At 49.0% G+C, this 18,513-nt stretch overlaps 1 protein-coding gene across 1 annotated transcript in view; it reads left to right on the top strand.

Annotated features, from left to right (window-relative positions):
* Window positions 1–18,513, top strand: part of fmn2b (formin 2b) — a 66,122-nt gene that overhangs the window by 1,711 nt on the left and 45,898 nt on the right. The window contains exons 2-5 of the mRNA XM_066664103.1: window positions 17–2,186; window positions 8,632–8,801; window positions 14,043–14,193; window positions 16,724–16,785. Coding sequence (XP_066520200.1) covers window positions 41–2,186; window positions 8,632–8,801; window positions 14,043–14,193; window positions 16,724–16,785 — 2,529 coding nt within the window. The 5' untranslated portion in view covers window positions 17–40. The remainder of the gene's footprint in view (window positions 1–16; window positions 2,187–8,631; window positions 8,802–14,042; window positions 14,194–16,723; window positions 16,786–18,513) is intronic.

Genomic DNA, 18,513 nt, shown 5'->3' on the forward strand with positions numbered 1-18,513 from the left:
TTTGTGTGTGTTAGAGTGAGTGATACAGACCCTGTGGCTGATGGATTCCTTGTTGCCCGGGTTACAGGAGAGCCTGCCCTGCCTCCCCCTCAGAGAGAGACTTTTGGAGGCTCTGAGCTTCGGCAAACATGGCCACTACTACGTTTCCCAGAATTCCTTTCTCCACCATCACAATGAGGAGGAGAGAGAGAGGAGGGAGGGTCTCTGTGATGTCTGCACTGAGCATGTCCCAAGGGTGCGCTCCCCCTCCCTCCCCATCTCCCTCTCTCTCTGCAGAAGGAGGGATGAGGAGGGGGCAGGGAGCGAGAGCGATAGCCAGAGCCTGTCGTTCTTCTCTTTTCCTTCATTCTCCTCCTCTTACTCCTCCTCTTGTTCCTATCCGCTGCTGTGTTCCTCGGCAGACGGGAGCCGCAAACGCAGACAAGAGAACCCGTTCTCCTGCGGACATGGCTTGAGCTCGCACGGCAGCGCCATGGGCAACCAGGATGGAAAGCTGAAGCGCTCTGCTGCCGCGGCGGAGGATGGAGAGATCGCCGCGGAGGAGTGTGGCCCCCTCCGGGATAATAACGACGGCACAAAGAAGGGTAAAAAATCAAAGCACGGCAAAGGAGGGGACGGTGGAGGTGGAGGGAAGAAGAAAGGCAAATCCGAGTCCAAGTCTTCCGTCTTCTCCATCCGCAAACGTAAGAACCACAAGGTGAAAGGCCTCCTCAGCGGCTCCAAAGAAGATGCTCTGGACTCTCAGCACGACGAGCTGGACAGCGCTCCGTCTCTCTGCAACAAAACACCGGACCTTTCCGCCGACGAGCTCGGGCAGTCTGACGCAGAAGGAGACAGGCCCCTCGTTCTCTCAGAAAACGGCCAACAAGAGACACGAGGAGCCTTGGAGGAGGAGAAGAAAGTCAGCTCCGGCTCCGACACGGACATCTACAGCTTCCACTCGGCCGCGGAGCATGAGGACCTGCTGGCCGACATTCAGCAGGCCATCAGGCTCCAGCACCAGGGAGCGGTGGGCTCAGCTGGTGGGGAGCAGCTGGCCTGGGGAAAGCAAGACTGGAAACAGAACGGTCTGAGCGATGAAGCCAAAAGCAGCCCGACCCCGGACTCTGAGGCGTTTACGGTCCTCGAAGCTCTGCACAGACGAGGGAACGGCCTGGACTTGCACCTCGATCTTGTCAAGGCTGTTCCGGATGTCAAGAAGGAGGATGAGGAAGAGAGGGAAAAGGAGCCAGAGGAAAGCATCAATGGGGAGTTCATCCACTCAAGCCCAGTCCTTTGTGCTCCCGTCGTCTCTGTGGTAACCGCGACAAAAGAGCAGGAGGTGGCGGAGGCTCCCGCGGCCCCCTCGGATCTCGGCGAGGATGCGGATGGGAAAGCAGTAGCCGCAACGACCAGCGTCACCAGCTTTCCGGACCTCACGGCCTCCTTCGAGAGTGCCGTGGAGGCCACGGAAGAGATTCAGGATGCTAATGGCTTTGAAATTCATTCCCAGGAGGGAGAGAATGATCTGTGTTTACTTGGGATTCCTGTCAAAGAGGAGGATGGGCCGAGCTCGGATACGCTTTCCGAAGGTGAGGGTCTGGAATCTTCCGCTGGTTCTCTGGAATGTATCATACCGGCGCTGGAGCTGGCGGCTGAGGACAATGTGGAAAACAAGGGAATGGTAAATGAGGTAAACGAGGAGGCCGTCGAGGTCTTGCAAAGGAGGAAAAGTAGCGTTACCTTCCCACACTGGGTGCAGCAGGAAAGTCCCCTGGCCACTCGTCTCCTCAAGTCCAGCGTCCCTGCGTCTTCCGCGTGTCCGTCCGTGAAACCGTATCCTCCCATTCACCCGTCTTACATCAAGACCACGACTCGCCAGCTCAGCTCTCCCTCCTGTTCCCCCGTCCCCTCGCCCTCTCACAGCCCGCACTTCCCTCGCCGCTCCCGAGACTCTTCCACGTTCGCCAGAGCCGAGCGACGACGGGTCAAACGGCAGAGGTCCTACAGCGTCACCGGCCCCATCAGCCGCTCGGCGGACTGGACCGAGGAGCTCCGGCCGCTGCCGCGCAAAACCAGCTCAGAGGATTACCTGGAATACGGCGGCTCGGAGGGGACGCTCCGGACCGGAGGAACTGCACATGAAGCAAATCGCAGGGGTTCGACCGGACAGGGTTCTAACTGCGGTTTTCAGGACGTGTTCACAGGTGAGTGGAGGTGTTTACGTAACTTACCTGTTTACTAACACTCCTTTTACATTTTCAGCCTTTGAACCAGAGCTGTAGAGTTGATACGTTGATGATTTATTGATGAATGCACCAGTAGAAATGCCGCAAGATTAATTTAGGGAGCAGACGTACGGTTCCGTTAACTCCCATTGGAAGTTATTTTGCAGATTCAAGGTTTTGTCTATCAGCTGTTATTGAAGTCATTGTAAATGATCACAACTTCTGTGGTTTTTCACCCTTTTTTAAAGCCTGTGTTTAATGAACAATGGTTAGTTTTAAAGGTTTAAGCCTTGTTCACTTAACCTTAATGTTCTTTACCTGTTCAAAAATGATCCCAAATGGTCCTTCATGGAACCGAAAGTGGTTCCTCTGTGGCGTCCGGAATATGGTTAACTTTTATTGCGCTTTGACTCGCGCCTGCAGTTTCAGAGCCGCAGCAGAGAGGGGTGTTGGGAGCTGGTAAACTCTGTTAAACTCTTGTAGTGTATAAATACATATTGGAACTAACTTGAACATTTAAAATGCCCCTCCTGCTCCTCAGACTGGTAACGGGTAATATATCCGTTCTGTAACACATCTGTTGTGAAATAGCACTCCCTCAGTGTGATGCTGTTAGCTCTGGATTCCTTCATTTTGAATAAAATAATAGTTAAATGCATGGATTAGCTTTATCAGTGTGTACTGACTTTGTAGGGTTATGGAGACATTTAAAAAAAAGTGTACGGCACTCCAGTTTGGTCAAATTGACTTTTATATTGAAAATATGTATATCATCAAATATTGGTATGGAATGCCACTCAGTAAAAACCTATTTTTAAAGAATAGCCTCCGATTATCAGTATTTTTTCAGTCTGTAATGTGGTGTTTGAGGTTGTTGTGGTTATTTGGTGAAGCTCTTCCTGTGTTCGCTGCTGCACGTCCGCTCCGGTTCTGAGCGAGGACACGCTGAAATGAAGCCGATGTGCTGCGGATAGGGACTTTTAACTTGCCCTAAATGTCCTCGCTGGCCTTCAAGCCATTAAGGGTCGTCCAGAAGCGGTGATGAGGGTCTCGGGGGTGGACAGGGTTACTGACGCTGTAAATGTGATGAGCTCAGACCTGCGCTGTAAACACAGGAGCACAGGATGATGGGGATGTCACTCTGGGCTTGATGCTGATGCAGGAAACGGCGAATCAGCTCCTAGAGAGAGAGAGAGAATCAGGGTGAATGGCTTTCTGTTCAGGGCCTTTATTCTCAGCCTGTGTGTGTGTGTCTGTGTGTGTGAGAGAGAGAGTAGGACCTGTGTCACTACTGGAAAATGAATCGACAGCCTCTGGAAAGTTTGTAAACAAACACTGTCTGTTAAAGTCCACCCGTTTCTTCGGTCACTGTGGTCCTGTTCCGGTTGTGGCCTGTGGTTCTGATTGGAACAAACTGTAGTTTCTTAAAATAAATGTGTTTATAATTAAATAAAGATGTATTAATTTATGCCTATTTTTCACAGATTTGTTTTATTTTTGTTAATATTCTCCTGGTTTATCTCCTTATTGTCCAAGCCTCCACTCCTCCATCACCCTGCACTCCTTCCTTCATCCCTCTCTTTAATTTATTTATTTTTTCTTTATCTTGTATTCATTCAGTCTTTCTCCCTCCATTTTTCACATCTTTTTCTGTTATTTTCCATTCTCTCTCTCTTTCTCTTTCTTTCTCTTTCTTTCTCGCTCTCTCTTGCTCGCTCTCTCTCTCTGTCACACCCACCCAAACTCATCCCTCTCCATCTGAACGTGTGAAGAGGCTGGGGGAGGGGTGTGTGGTGTTTTTGTGTCTTTCAGAATCGACTAGAGCAGGCGTTCAGACAGAAACACACACACACACACAGAGAGAGAGAGAGAGGGAGAGACAGACAGACCAGCACTCTGTGGCTCAGCTGTCAGTGTCATTGCCACTGATACGAGAATTATAACGTTTCCCAGTGCCCTGTTTATAATAACGCTATTCATAATACTCCTGCTACCACTAATAATGATAACAATAATTTGGTAGCACTTTTCATACAAAAATACAGCTCAGTGCTTTACAGAAAATGATTAAATAACGGTGAGAAGGTAAACAGTGTGGTGACGTACCGCAGGAGAATATTAGATTAAAATATGATTAAAAATGATTCTAAAACAAACAGAAATAAACCATTAAAAGAAGATTAAACTGGAGTTGGAAGCTTTCCTGTGCCCTCAGTGAGAGAGCACCTCAAAGCTGTTACTTGGTTCTTGGGATTCTCAGTTCCAACACGTTTTAGAACCTGCACTTTATCAATCTTTGGAGAACATGACTGAGTCCTCTCTCTCTCTCTCTCTCTCTCTCTCTCTGTCTCCTGTCTCTCTCTGGATCACTGAGGGTCCTGTGCTGAATGTGAGTGGGGTCTGTGCTGTTGTATCAGTGTGTGTGGGGCCCGAGTGCGGTGGGATGATTAATCTGCAGCAATCTCGAGGTCCTCTGCTCCAGTTTGTTTTGGGAGGGTGCAGTTGACTTTGTCAGATTTTAACCCCTGCATTGCTGCACTGCTTCTGTTCCTCGTTGAGACTCAGACACACATGGCCTTGAGAACAGAACTACATTTCCCACAATGCATCTTATTGCATTTTAGTCCAATAATGCTACTATATCAACTACTGATCTAGGGCTCATTTGCTGCTGCTCCACAGCGACTCATCTGAGCTCAGGCTAAGTGCCCAATGCCAAGTGCCGGCTAGAGAGGTACGATGTACATGCTCTGAGTGTGTATGCATGAGAGAGAGAGTGTGTGTGTGTGAGAGACTGGGCTCAGCCCTCCCGTGCTGCACTGCCTCGGGTCAAAACAATATCGACTCATGAAGGCAATGGGGCAGGGATAATTAAATTAGGACTGTTAGGACCAGTGTGTGTGTGGGTGGGGTGGGGGGGCAGGTCTGTACTAATGGACTGACTCTAAGTGGGTATGGCTTTAATTGGTGAGTGTTTAGAGAGGTCAGTGCCTGAGAGTCCTGTAAGCTACGAGGTGGAGTTGGGTTTCCATGGATCGGTCCGGTTCCTCCAGCTCGTCGAGACCAGACTGAGGAACCTGAAGTCGACACCTGAAGCTAGGTTCTGTTCCCCATAATGCACCTGGGTTGTCTCCTCCTTGGGTCAGCGCTGTCCACAAACGGTGTGTGTTCTGACCCGTTTCTATCAGAGCATTAACTCTTTCAGCGGTGTGTGTGTTCTGACCCGGTTCTATTGGAGCATTAACTCTTTCACGGGTGTGTTCTGACCCAGTTTTATCAGAGCAGAGTTAACTCTTTCAGTGGTGTGCTGCAGTAGCTCTTCTGTGAGATCAGACCAGTCGGACTCTCCTCTATCAGTGAGACTCTGGCCCAGGACCCTGTCAGTCTCCGTTCGTCCCTCCTCTGAACACTTTGGGTTGGTTCTGACCACTGCACACTGGGAACAACACCCAGACCTGAGTTCTGGAGACTGACCACAACATTATAACATCAGTGTGGCCCTCAGATCCTTCAACATCGACTTTAAGAACTGACCCTTCACTCACTGCCTGATTATATCCCCCTCACCTCGACAGGGGGCGCTGTAACAGAACATCAGTGTTACTCACTTCACCTGGCAGTGGTTTTAATCTTGTGGCTGATTGGTGTGGGTGTTTTAAGGCACAGATATTGTGTTGTGCTGGTTTTCCAGAGGAGCAGGAGGATGACTTTCAGACTAAGCTTCAGCCCTAACCCTGTGTATAAAGCTCTGAGTGTGTGTCCTCTCCATGTGCTGCTCTGCAGTCGGTTTGCGCTGGAAACCGCTCTAATGTGTTTACGAAGCCCCAGTGTCTGTAAATGGGTAAAAAAACAGTGTCTGGGTCCGGTGCTAGGCTTTCTCTCTCTCTGCTCACGGCAGAGAAACGCCATCTGGAGGTTTTTAGACAACGGAGAGACTCCAAACGCTGAAAAGCACCAACCGAGATGAGGATGTTGCTCTATTCCTGCTCCATAGGGGGGTAACACTGACTTATTTTTGCTGTTACAGTTACATTACTTAAGGTGGAACTGACTCTAAATTCAGGAGAGCGCTAACTGCATGAAAGTAGTTTTGTAGCACTTTCGCTCTGCGTTTAAACAGCTCGAGTTACACATGAGTTTCTGTGGGAATTCAAACAGCGAATAAACACTTAGACAGTTTACACTTCAGACACCAACAAGATAGTCGCTTCTTACTCACACACACCGCTCCACCTTAAAAGATACAGTCGCTTCTTACTCACACACACCGCTCCACCTTAAAAGATAGTCGCTTCTTACTCACACACACCGCTCCACCTTAAAAGATAGTCGCTTCTTACTCACACACACCGCTCCACCTTAAAAGATACAGTCGCTTCTTACTCACACACACCGCTCCACCTTAAAAGATACAGTCGCTTCTTACTCACACACACCGCTCCACCTTAAAAGATACAGTCGCTTCTTACTCACACACACCGCTCCACCTTAAAAGATACAGTCGCTTCTTACTCACACACACCGCTCCACCTTAAAAGATAGTCGCTTCTTACTCACACACACCGCTCCACCTTAAAAGATAGTCGCTTCTTACTCACACACACCGCTCCACCTTAAAAGATAGTCGCTTCTTACTCACACACACCGCTCCACCTTAAAAGATAGTCGCTTCTTACTCACACGCACCGCTCCATCTTAAAAGATAGTCGCTTCTTACTCTCACGCACCGCTCCATCTTAAAAGATAGTCGCTTCTTACTCTCACGCACCGCTCCATCTTAAAAGATAGTCGCTTCTTACTCTCACGCACCGCTCCATCTTAAAAGATAGTCGCTTCTTACTCTCACGCACCGCTCCACCTTAAAAGATAGTCGCTTCTTACTCTCGCGCACCGCTCCACCTTAAAAGATATAGTCGCTTCTTACTCTCGCGCACCGCTCCACCTTAAAAGATATAGTCGCTTCTTACTCTCGCGCACCGCTCCACCTTAAAAGATACAGTCGCTTCTTACTCTCGCGCACCGCTCCACCTTAAAAGATACAGTCGCTTCTGAATGTAAACAAACCAGAGAACACTGCATTTCCCTGCCTTTAAACCTAGAGAAATAATGTTTTGTTTCTGTCCCAGATTACAGTCCACAAACATTCAACCATATATTTACCTTTATATTTAACCATGAAACTACATAGGCATAACGTTGTTGGATTAGAGTTTGATTTTCCATGGTCTTTCAAAGGAACAGAACAGTGCTGGTGATGGCAGTGTGGAGCTTCATTTACACCCAGAGAGAGAGAGAGAGATGAACAGAAGGATTGAGTCCCTCCATCATATACAGTGGGGTACAATTAGAGCAGCTGTGGGAGAGGGGGAGATGGGAGAGAGGGTGTGGATGTTACTGCAGCAGTGTGACTCATTCACACGAGAAAACGGAGCATTTATAAACTCAGTCTGCAGTTGGATCTGTGAAAACAGAGAGAGAGAGAACACAATTGTTCCATGGTGTTGAAGGACTCCCTGTATTTAAACTTCAGTAACTCTACAGTTCTTTGACAGAGCCACAGACTCCACATTCCACCTTAAACGAGAGGCACGGCGCTCCCTGCTGGTGCGCCCAGTGTGTACACGTTATTTCTCCTGTGAAATCCCAGGACGGAGTCACTGTAATGCCTGTCCATTAGATCAGAGCACAGCGGTCATTCAGCTGCTCACATACTCACTCACTCGCTCGTGCTGAGCAACACAAGGGGGCGCTATTCAGTGCTTGATTTTAGGCAGCGGGGCCTTGTTTTTTTTTTTTGTTTTTTTTGTGGCTATAGTTGTTCTTTTATTTTACTAATCAGCCAATTAGAGGTTAGAATACACCGTCCAGCACCTCCCACCCATCTGCTCCCTCAACAAGGCACCAGACCTCCAACTGCTCTTTGGGCAGTGTGTGTGTGTGTGTGTACATATATATGAATGCTGACTGTGTGCTTTCTGCCTTGGCCTTCTGCTGCTCCTCCTCCAGTCCTGAGTTCAGGTGATGTTTGAATAGCTGTTATTCCTTTGTGGAAGTGGAGGGTTGGAGATGAGTTGGTGTTCCTTTGCTCGGTTGCTGTGGGGACACTTCTTATTGTTGTGAGGTTTTTGAGGAGTTTTGCTTCACTGCACCCATCTGCCAAGCTGCCGTCTGAAGTGCGCCTCCCTGCACGAGACCATGGCTGATTCAGCCCAGCTTTACAAACTTATACTGGGCGAAGTACGTACAGAACATGAATGAATGGTGAAAATCGGGCCACGGAAAATCTAGAGGTCTTTGATTTTTAAAGCAAGAGGCAGAACGTTTTTATTTGATCTCATTTCTTGTTTCTTTACTCTGTCCTTTCTTTTTGTTTCTGTATGTTTTTCCTCTGATTTTCCTAATTGTGTTCTCTCTCTCTCTCTAGGGCGTACTCTCCTGGAGAAGTTTTTCCAGCAGCAGGAGCGCTCTGACAGCAAGGAGGAGGCGGAGAAGCTGTGTTCTCGGATCTTGGCGATGGGTCTCCTGCTGCCGTTCAGTGACTGTTTCAGGGAGCAGTTTGGAGGCAGCACATCCCACATCACCCCACAGTTCAGCGTAAGGGTCCAGCACTGAACCTCTGTAATGCCGGCATCACACCACACGAGTTTAGCCCGACTGTGACGAGATATTGTTGTTAGACCAATGGGGACGAGGAGCGGTCGCGTAGCGCGACGCAATCAAACATCAGCGGTGTGTGACGCCCCATGACTCTACGACGTCAAGAGGTTCTAAAGTTCTGAACCAAAAAACTGAATCCATAATCAATCAATGGCATTTTGTAACTGAAACTGTCGTTAATATAACGACAGTTAATATAATATAAAACTGAGTTAAAACAGGTTCGTAACAGAATCTTTCTGTATGTAAACGTCTATTTTGAGTGTAATATTCTTGAAGAATCCGTTTTCGTTTTCATTCCGCCTTTTCTCAGTTTTGCTTCTCTCGGTCTCAAGAGTTTCTCACTTTTGATGGGGGGCGGAATCTAGACAGTCATTCATTGGCTGCTGGAGTTAAGCCCCACCCACCCAACCCATTCTGCACACCACGCTATGTCAGCGACAGCGTGACAATCTGACCCTGATTAGAAAACGACTGACCGGTAAACACCATTCATTCATTGTCTGTAACCCTTATCCAGTTCAGGGCGGTGGTGGGTCCAGAGCCTACCTGGAATCATTGGGCGCAAGGTGGGAACACACCCTGGAGGGGGCGCCAGTCCTTCACAGGGCAACACAGACACTCACACACTCACACCTACGGACACTTTGGAGTCACCAATCCACCTACCAACTTGTGTTTTTGGATCGTGGGAGGAAACCGGAGCACCCGGAGGAAACCCACGCAGACACAGGGAGAACACACCACACTCCTCACAGGCAGTCACCCTGAGGAAACCCACACAGACACAGGGAGAACACCACACTCCTCACAGACAGTCACCCGGAGGAAACCCACGCAGACACAGGGAGAACACACCACACTCCTCACAGACAGTCACCCGGAGGAAACCCACGCAGACACAGGGAGAACACACCACACTCCTCACAGACAGTCACCCGGAGGAAACCCACGCAGACACAGGGAGAACACACCACACTCCTCACAGACAGTCACCCGGAGGAAACCCACGCGGACTCAGAGAACACACCACATTCCTCACAGACAGTCACCCGGACCGGGAATTGAACCCACAACCTCCAGGTCCCTGGAGATGTGTGACTGCAACACTTCCTAAAGCATATCAACTGTTTTAATGATTATTTTAGTAACACACAGTTCATCAGAGTCAGTCCACTAACTGGTTAATCTAGGGTGTGCAGAATGGGTGGGCGGGGCTTAACTTCAGCAGCCAATTACTGTCTAGACCACCCCACCTGTTTTTAATAACTCTGAATATCAATGACAGATTTCTCAGTTACAAAATGTCATTGGTTATGGATTCAGTTCTTTGGTTCAGAACTTTAGAACCTGTTTTGATGCCATACGACTCCCTGAGGAAAAGTGGAGTGTGTCAGGTGTTTGGATCTTTGGGCCCGGTCTGACGTTTCCTACGCCGTGTTCCTGACGATGGCCAATAGGAGACAGAGCTCTGTCCGGAGCACATCTGTAAACACAGAAGAAAGAGAGGGAGGCTCTGCTGCAGCTGTCAGTGGAACAACCGAACTGAGGAAACGCTCTGGACGTGTCACACGTTCTCTTTGTAGGAGACGGTCCACACCGTCCTCTGTGACACTCGGGTCTAATCGGACACGGTGAGCATCACGTACCGTGATCCCGGTTTAAAGAGCCCATAGCAAGGGAAAGACAGTCCTGCGTCCTCAGGCTCAGGGGGAAAGTGATGTGTTCGTGTCTTTCACGAGGAACTGATTAGCTGTGTGTGTGAGATACGTTCATATTCCATTTTGCTCATTTCATCACTTCTGGTTTGCGGCTGTTGAATCTGCAGTGTGTGTTTACGCTGGAGGTTTCAGACTCAAACAGCGCAGGGTTGTAATTTGCCGGACCTTTAAGCAGCTGTTACTGTGTTAAACCCAGTGCTGGGTGTTCGCTATGAATCGTGGAGTTTAGATGCAGATTTTGAAGCTTGTGGCTTAGCCCTTCTGCTGTCGCACTGAGAAAACTCTACGTCACGCCTGAGTTCAAAAATATCTCTCTCACACACTGCCATCTGCTGACAGGACCTGGGAGGGCGAGGGACAGTGTGAGTGGTTGTTTGCAGGAGTGTGTGTGTGTATACATGAGTGTGTACAGAAATAAGGTCCTGACTGCATGCCTGAGTGAATGGGTGAGTGACTGAGTGAATGGGTGAGTGACTGAGTGAATGTGTAAGTGACTGAGTGACTGCATGCCTGAGTGAACGGGTGAGTGAGTATATGGGTGAGTATGTTTGTGCATGTATGAATCAATGAATGTGTGGTATGACTGCATGAGGGAGTGAGAGTGTGTGATTGTGATCGGGATGCATGAGTGAGTGTTTGAATAAGTGAAGTGTGTGTGAGGTGAGGGCTTTCTTGCGTTTGGTCCATTGTCCTGAGAAACCCCAGCAACTTCGAATGGTGTCCCTTTCCTTTTCTCAGTGTGGGTTGTTTCTTGTCTCCAGCTTCACGTCCTTTCAGACCCAGTGTCTGTCGTGGTGTTCTTTTAGGAGCTGCTTTGTTTAACGGCTGAAAGCAGGGCAGGGTCTGGCTTTTCTTGACAGCGTCTGTTTTAGGCGCCCGGACACTTCATGACATATTCATGAGGTGTGTAAGTGCGTGTCACTGCTGCAGTGGCACACACACACACACACACACACACACACTCGCGTGCGAGTAGAAAGTGTGTGTTCAGCTCTGTCCTCATGTGACTCTCAGGCTTTTAATCCGAGCTGTGATTGCGTCATTCGTTCTTCACCTGCACCCATCTCTTCAAGCCTCCACTCCTCCGTCACTCTCCACCCATCCCTTCATCTTTTTCTTTTTTCTTGTATTAGTTCAGTCTCCCTCTATTCGTTCATTTGGCCTCGCTCTAATCTTTCAGACAGAGACTCAATTGACTGAAGATATTGTCACTGTGCCACCTTTCTCTCTCTCTCTTTTGCTCTTTTTCTTTCTCTCTCTCTTTCTCTCTCTTCCCCCCCCCCCACCACCACCAGGACAGCAGCAGTTTGGCTGCATTAGCTTTAGCATGTGGCTATGGAGGGGTTGGTTTTAAAGCGGAGGATTTTGATGCTTGTCCTCGAAATATCAGCAGCGTGACCGGACCCTGCTGCAGGACTGGACCGGACCCTGCTGCAGAACTGGACTGTAATTCAGAGTTAATGCAGAGTGGACTGCGCAGTCGGAGCCCTGTGCTGTGTTTTGGGGAGATACCTGCAGCGGTGTTGGTTTGTTTCCTGAATGAGACGCTGCTGCTGATGAAGTAGAGGACGTGTGTGTGTGTGTGTGGTGATGTAGATGCAGAGCCTGAAGTAAACGTGTTCTGCGTGAGATTTTAAGCTGTAGATGAAGAGCTCAGGCCTGGGGTTGTGTTTAATGTGAAACGCAGCTGGAGTCTGTTTTCTGTCGGTTGTTATTTTAATGTCTGAAGGTTTAGGAGAATTAGCTCATGGTGTGGTTCATGAAGTCTGTTGTTGATTTGCTAAAAGCGATGCCTGTGTCTGCAGTAATTGGCTGGTGTTTATTATGTAAATTAGGCTGGTGTGTTCGACGCGGCTGTTCTGTGCTTGTGAGGAAGCAGTGTGTCCGAATGTAACAGTGTGTGGGGTTCTTTCTGTTCTGCTGTGTGAGGAATAAAGAATGAATAAGCAAACCTGTGGCTGTGTGCTGCCCCCTAGCGGTGAACTATTGTAACAGCGCTTTAAAGATGTGGAGGAAATATAGACGTGTGATTTTTCAGGCCTTTATTGTGACTTTATCCCAGTCCAGGATGGTACCATTGTCCCCGAGGTTCTCCTCAAAGTCCCTGTTTGTTTGTGGTTGTGATGTCACAACTCTTGTGTGTTTGGTTCCTTCAGTGACTCTGATTAAAGTTAAGAACGGGTTTACGTCGGATTCTGGCAGTCTTCAGATGATCAAACACACGCGCAGATCTCACGCACCTCTCTCTGAGATGGGACTAACATTACCACCACATGTCAGGAGTCTCAGAGTGCTGTTTTATTATTAAAGTATATTAATTATATTAATGCAGGCGGATGTTTGTCCTTGCCCTGATATCTTACATCTTTCTTTTTCTAGTTCTGTGCAACACAAACGTAAAAAGCAGTAAAGGCCTAGTTTAATCAGCTGTGGATGTTGAGGGAGGAGGATGTGCTGTTCTTTAACTCCGCCCCCCAGTTTTCCTATTGGTCCGAGAAACATTCTGGTCCCAAAGACATTTCTTAGACGCAGAAGATAAAAAAGTCCTAGTTTTCCGTCACGTGGTGAGTTTGAGTGATGACTGGGTGACTCATGTAGACTCCTGGTTTTGTAACGCGCTCGTGAACCCGACTGGCTGAGGTGGGTCTGCGATGGTGATTAACGTGAGCTGAGGGATGGACCGTGGCTCTGGAAGCTCTGACGCTCTGGTGGTGTCGGACCCTGCGGACGCTCTTCTCTCGGTGCCGAGGTTTGTGCGGGACTTGCTGTCCGTGGCTGGAGCTGGACGAGGGGACGAGAGAGACAGACATCTGGATCTGGCCTGTCTCAAACTCAGACAGACGGTCCGCAGGAAATGTAGCCTGTTCAGACACCTGCAGGTCCAAAGATCAAAGGCTTTACTGTCTTATTATTATTAATTTTTAGGACAAATCCAGGGGCATCATTCTCAGCGCTGCAGTGACACTGACGTGGTGGTGGTGTGTTAGTGTGTGTTGTGCTGGTGTAGAGTGGATCAGACACAGCAGTGCTGCTGGAGTTTTTAAACCCCTCAGTGTCTGGACCGAGAACAGTCCACCGACCAAAAACATCCAGCCGACAGCGTCCTGTGTCACTGATGAAGGACTAGAGGACGAGCGACACACACTGTGCAGCGACAGATGAGCTACTGTCTCTGACTCTACATCTACAAGGTGGACCAACGAGGGAGGAGTGTCTCACAGAGTGGACAGAGAGTGGACACAGGGTTTAAAAACTCCAGCAGCACTGCTGTGTCTGATCCACTCTACACCAGCACAACACACACTAACACACCACCACCACGTCAGTGTCACTGCAGCGCTGAGAATGATCCACCACCACATCACACCTGCTCTGTGGGGGTCCTGAGCACAACAAAATGTTTGTGGTGATGTCTGTAGTAGTGTGATGTTACTGAAGTGTGTGTGTGTGTGTGTAGCAGGATCAGCTGTACACCTGGGCCCCAGTGAGTCAGCCTCCTCTGTCTCTGGAACATTTCGAGGGACATTTACCAGGAAACATCAGGTCACTGTGGCCTCCAGCACAAACCGAGACAGAGGAGAAATCAGCTCTCAGATACACTGAAGCAGGTACACACACACACACACACACACACACTCCTTCTTTGTTACTGATGTATTTAGCCAAGAGATCACTCTCCTGATTTATTATTATTTATTATTAAGTTTCTAATCTCTCACTGCCCTGAGCTTGTGGAGAACCATTTGGACTGGTTCTGGATGGTTCTCATGGTTCTAGACTGGTTGTTTGTTGGCGCTGGGTCAGAAAGTTTGTGTCTAAACTGCGTCTCTCTCCCTCTGTGCACTGAAACCCAGTAGAGGACGGAGAAGGTGAGTCAGTAAGAGTTTATTTATTTTAAAAACCATTTCACCCTCTCAGCAGTCGCTCTCTCATCCTCCTGCTCACGCCGTCTCCCCGTCGCTCACTAAATCACCACACTTCTCCCTTTTGGTTGTTGTTTACGTCAGTGGGCTGTTGCCTAGCAGCAGGATCTGACTCAGCAGACTCGCCTCTGGAGTCCGGTTTTCTCCTCTTTTCTTTCTCAGAGACGGGTTTGAAGATGGTTCTTCATTAATCAGGTGTAGAGAAAGAAGAGAGGTTTCATTGGTGTCGGAACGTCCGGTTTTATACGGAATGGACACAGAGGCAGCATTGTTTTTAAACAACATCCCTGCAGTGGAACACCGTGACCCGCTTTGGTCCGAACCCCACGAGCCCCACAGCAGTGTTCTCCCCCTGTGTAAACAGCCCCTGTTCAGAACGCCCGCTTTCAGCACCTGTTCCTTTAAATGATAATGAGCCGCTCGCTGTTCACCCCGACCCCGAGCGCACAGCAGTGAGGAACGAGGAGCAGAAGCTCTGGTTTTTAGCCGTTTTCACTCTGTTCTTTCTTCTCCGTTTTTACTCAGTGCTCTTATTTCTCCGCGCTCGTTGTGTCTGTTTTGCTGAGTTTAACCTCGTCTTTGCACTCTCACATAAACGCGGGTCCAGCGCTGTGATTGGACAGACTCAGACGAGGGGGCGGGGCCATTCTAAAGTCTCTGCACTCGACGTCAGAAGCGGAGCAGAATCAGAACGTCTCGTTTTATCCCGTGTTTCTGACTCAGGCAGCGCACAGAAAACCGACTGGGGTCTTGTTTCACAGTGTGTGGGTTGGTGGACTCCAGATCCACACTTTAATGTGAACACATGCTGAACAACGTGTTATTTCGTCTACAAATGTGCACAGAGATGTGACACTGAAACTCTGGCTGACCTTATAACCCAGTAAACAATTAGCTGTTGATTCAACGTTGAAATAACGTAATGACTGCCGTCTAATCAACGTTCTCTTAAGGGTGAAAATGAAAGTTGAAAAGACGTCCAAACACAGACATTGAAAAGACGACTATTAGACGTATTTTGGACGTCCGTTGACGTTATTAATTGGTCCTGAAATAAATTACTTGTATAAAACGCGTTTTGGACGTCCACTGACGTTATCGATTGGTCACCACTTAACTAACTTATTACGATGGAATTTGGACGTCCATTGACGTTTAAAATATGTCCTTGACGGACAATACTTTTAGACCTATTTTTAACGTCCAGGGACGTTCCTTGTTTACTGGGTAGTCTTGAAGTTTCTTCCCGTTTTGTTAACCGTAGTATGACTTCATGCCCTTTCTGGACGTTCACTGATGTTCGTTTGTGCTGAACTAGAAACACTTTCCTTTCAAACCAAAGACAAAGCCAAGACTCTCCCAGTCACACGCACTTCTCCCAGCTTCAGGAGGGTGAGGTGAGCAACACCAGGACTGAACCAAGTGAAACGGCCCAAGCTTAGATTTTGCTTTAACCATTTCTCTTCCGAACCCCACGGCGCTGAAATAGCCCCCTCCCCCCATTCATTCACTCTCTAACTGGCCACTTACTGTGTGTGTGTTAGTTCTATTCGTTATGCATCATAAATCTGCTAACACCCCGTAAACACTGCTGAGTCTGTAACCTTGCTGTGTGTGTTTGTGTGTGAGCTGGTGGTGTAACGGTACACACTGAGGTACGTACGGCACCAGAAGGAATAAAAGAAAACAGTAACTTAAGACTAACCTTGGTTTCTGTTCATTTAATTTGAACAGAGAGTTGTGCAAGTTACTTTTCTTCTAATAATCTGTTAGCGTGCGCTGAACCGTGACCCTGTGCTTACCGCTGCACCCCGGCTGTGTGTGCGTCATGAGACTGTTGTGTGTTATTTTGCTTCATTATAAATGTATACAGCCTGCGTGGGGTGGGGTAGTGGGGGCGGTTCTGTCTCTTTATATCAGCCCTGTGTTTAACCCACCCTCATCCTATCACTGACCCTGGAGGGCATCCACATGTGGGCCATCATTTAACCCATGGACAGGACTCCCTGGCCCCCAGCTGGGCCGCCGATTGGACCCCGTGTGTGTGTGGGGGGGGGGGGGGCTTGGATGGATGTGTTTAGTGATGTAATGTAGAGATGAAGGCCCCACAGGACAGTTTAACAATCTCTAAAACATCTAGTCCTTGTTCTTCGGAGCGTACGCTCTCTCAGCTGTTGATTGTGTGTGTTTATGGGTTTGTATTTGTGTGTTTCAGAGCACCAAGCTGTGATCTCAGGACTCAAGAAACAACAACAGGACGAGATCAAGGAGATCGAGGTAAATCTTCATTTATTTCGTGTGTGTGTGTGTGTGTGTTCGCTCTCAGGAGGTTATATTAACAGAACGAGTGTGATTTTCTTTATGCCTCTGATTTTAAAGAGTTAGGTGTTGCTGTGTGTTTGACGTGATCTTGGACGTCGTATATGACACTAATTAATTACAGTGTGTTATTAGTTGCTGTGTATTACAGTTTAACACGCGGTGAACTCAACACCCCCCTCCCACACGCCGCTCGGCGCACCGCTGCACACTGAGGGTAGTTTTAATGTCTCAGACCCCAGAGGAGTTCTCTGTGGAGCGGTGTGTGTGAGCGGGTCACTGAGGGTCAGTTGTGTGGAGTTGACTCTCCTCAAACGTTAAAGGGTTCCCTGAAGAACCTCAGTTACAACAAAGTGTCTGTCCCTGAAGCTTCCTCAGCCTCAGGTTTACATCATTTACACACACCATCCTCTCTCTACGGTCTCTCTTTCTTCATGGTCTCTCTCTCACCTGTCTGCCTTTCTATGTCCTGTCCCCTCTCTCTCTCTCTCTCTCTCTCTCTCTCTCTCTCTCTCGCCTGTCTGCCTTCCTATTCTCTCTCTCTCTCTCTCTCGCCTGTCTGCCTTCCTATTCTCTCTCTCTCTCTCGCCTGTCTGCCTTCCTATTCTCTCTCTCTCTCTCTCTCTCGCCTGTCTGCCTTCCTATGCCCTGTCTCTCTCTCTCTCTCGCCTGTCTGCCTTCCTATGCCCTGTCTCTCTCTCTCTCTCTCTCTCTCTCGCCTGTCTGCCTTCCTATGCCCTGTCTCTCTCTCTCTCTCTCGCCTGTCTGCCTTCCTATGCCCTCTGTCTCTCTCTCTCTCTCTCGCCTGTCTGCCTTCCTATGCCCTCTGTCTCTCTCTCTCTCTCTCGCCTGTCTGCCTTCCTATGCCCTCTGTCTCTCTCTCTCTCTCTCTCTCTCGCCTGTCTGCCTTCCTATGCCCTCTGTCTCTCTCTCTCTCTCTCTCTCGCCTGTCTGCCTTCCTATGCCCTCTGTCTCTCTCTCTCTCTCTCTCTCGCCTGTCTGCCTTCCTATGCCCTCTGTCTCTCTCTCTCTCTCTCTCTCGCCTGTCTGCCTTCCTATGCCCTCTGTCTCTCTCTCTCTCTCTCTCTCGCCTGTCTGCCTTCCTATGCCCTCTGTCTCTCTCTCTCTCTCTCTCTCGCCTGTCTGCCTTCCTATGCCCTCTGTCTCTCTCTCTCTCTCTCTCGCCTGTCTGCCTTCCTATGCCCTCTGTGTCTCTCTCTCTCTCTCGCCTGTCTGCCTTCCTATGCCCTCTGTCTCTCTCTCTCTCTCTCGCCTGTCTGCCTTCCTATGCCCTCTCTCTCTCTCTCTCTCTCTCTCGCCTGTCTGCCTTCCTATGCCCTCTCTCTCTCTCTCTCTCTCTCTCTCGCCTGTCTGCCTTCCTATGCCCTCTGTCTCTCTCTCTCTCTCTCGCCTGTCTGCCTTCCTATGCCCTCTGTCTCTCTCTCTCTCTCGCCTGTCTGCCTTCCTATGCCCTCTGTCTCTCTCTCTCTCTCTCTCTCTCTCGCCTGTCTGCCTTCCTATGCCCTCTGTCTCTCTCTCTCTCTCTCTCGCCTGTCTGCCTTCCTATGCCCTCTGTCTCTCTCTCTCTCTCTCTCTCGCCTGTCTGCCTTCCTATGCCCTCTGTCTCTCTCTCGCCTGTCTGCCTTCCTATGCTCTCTCTCTCTCTCTCTCGCCTGTCTGCCTTCC

This window comes from Hoplias malabaricus, chromosome 3 (assembly GCF_029633855.1).
Source record: "Hoplias malabaricus isolate fHopMal1 chromosome 3, fHopMal1.hap1, whole genome shotgun sequence".
In the NCBI taxonomy this organism is placed as follows: Eukaryota; Metazoa; Chordata; class Actinopteri; order Characiformes; family Erythrinidae; genus Hoplias; species Hoplias malabaricus.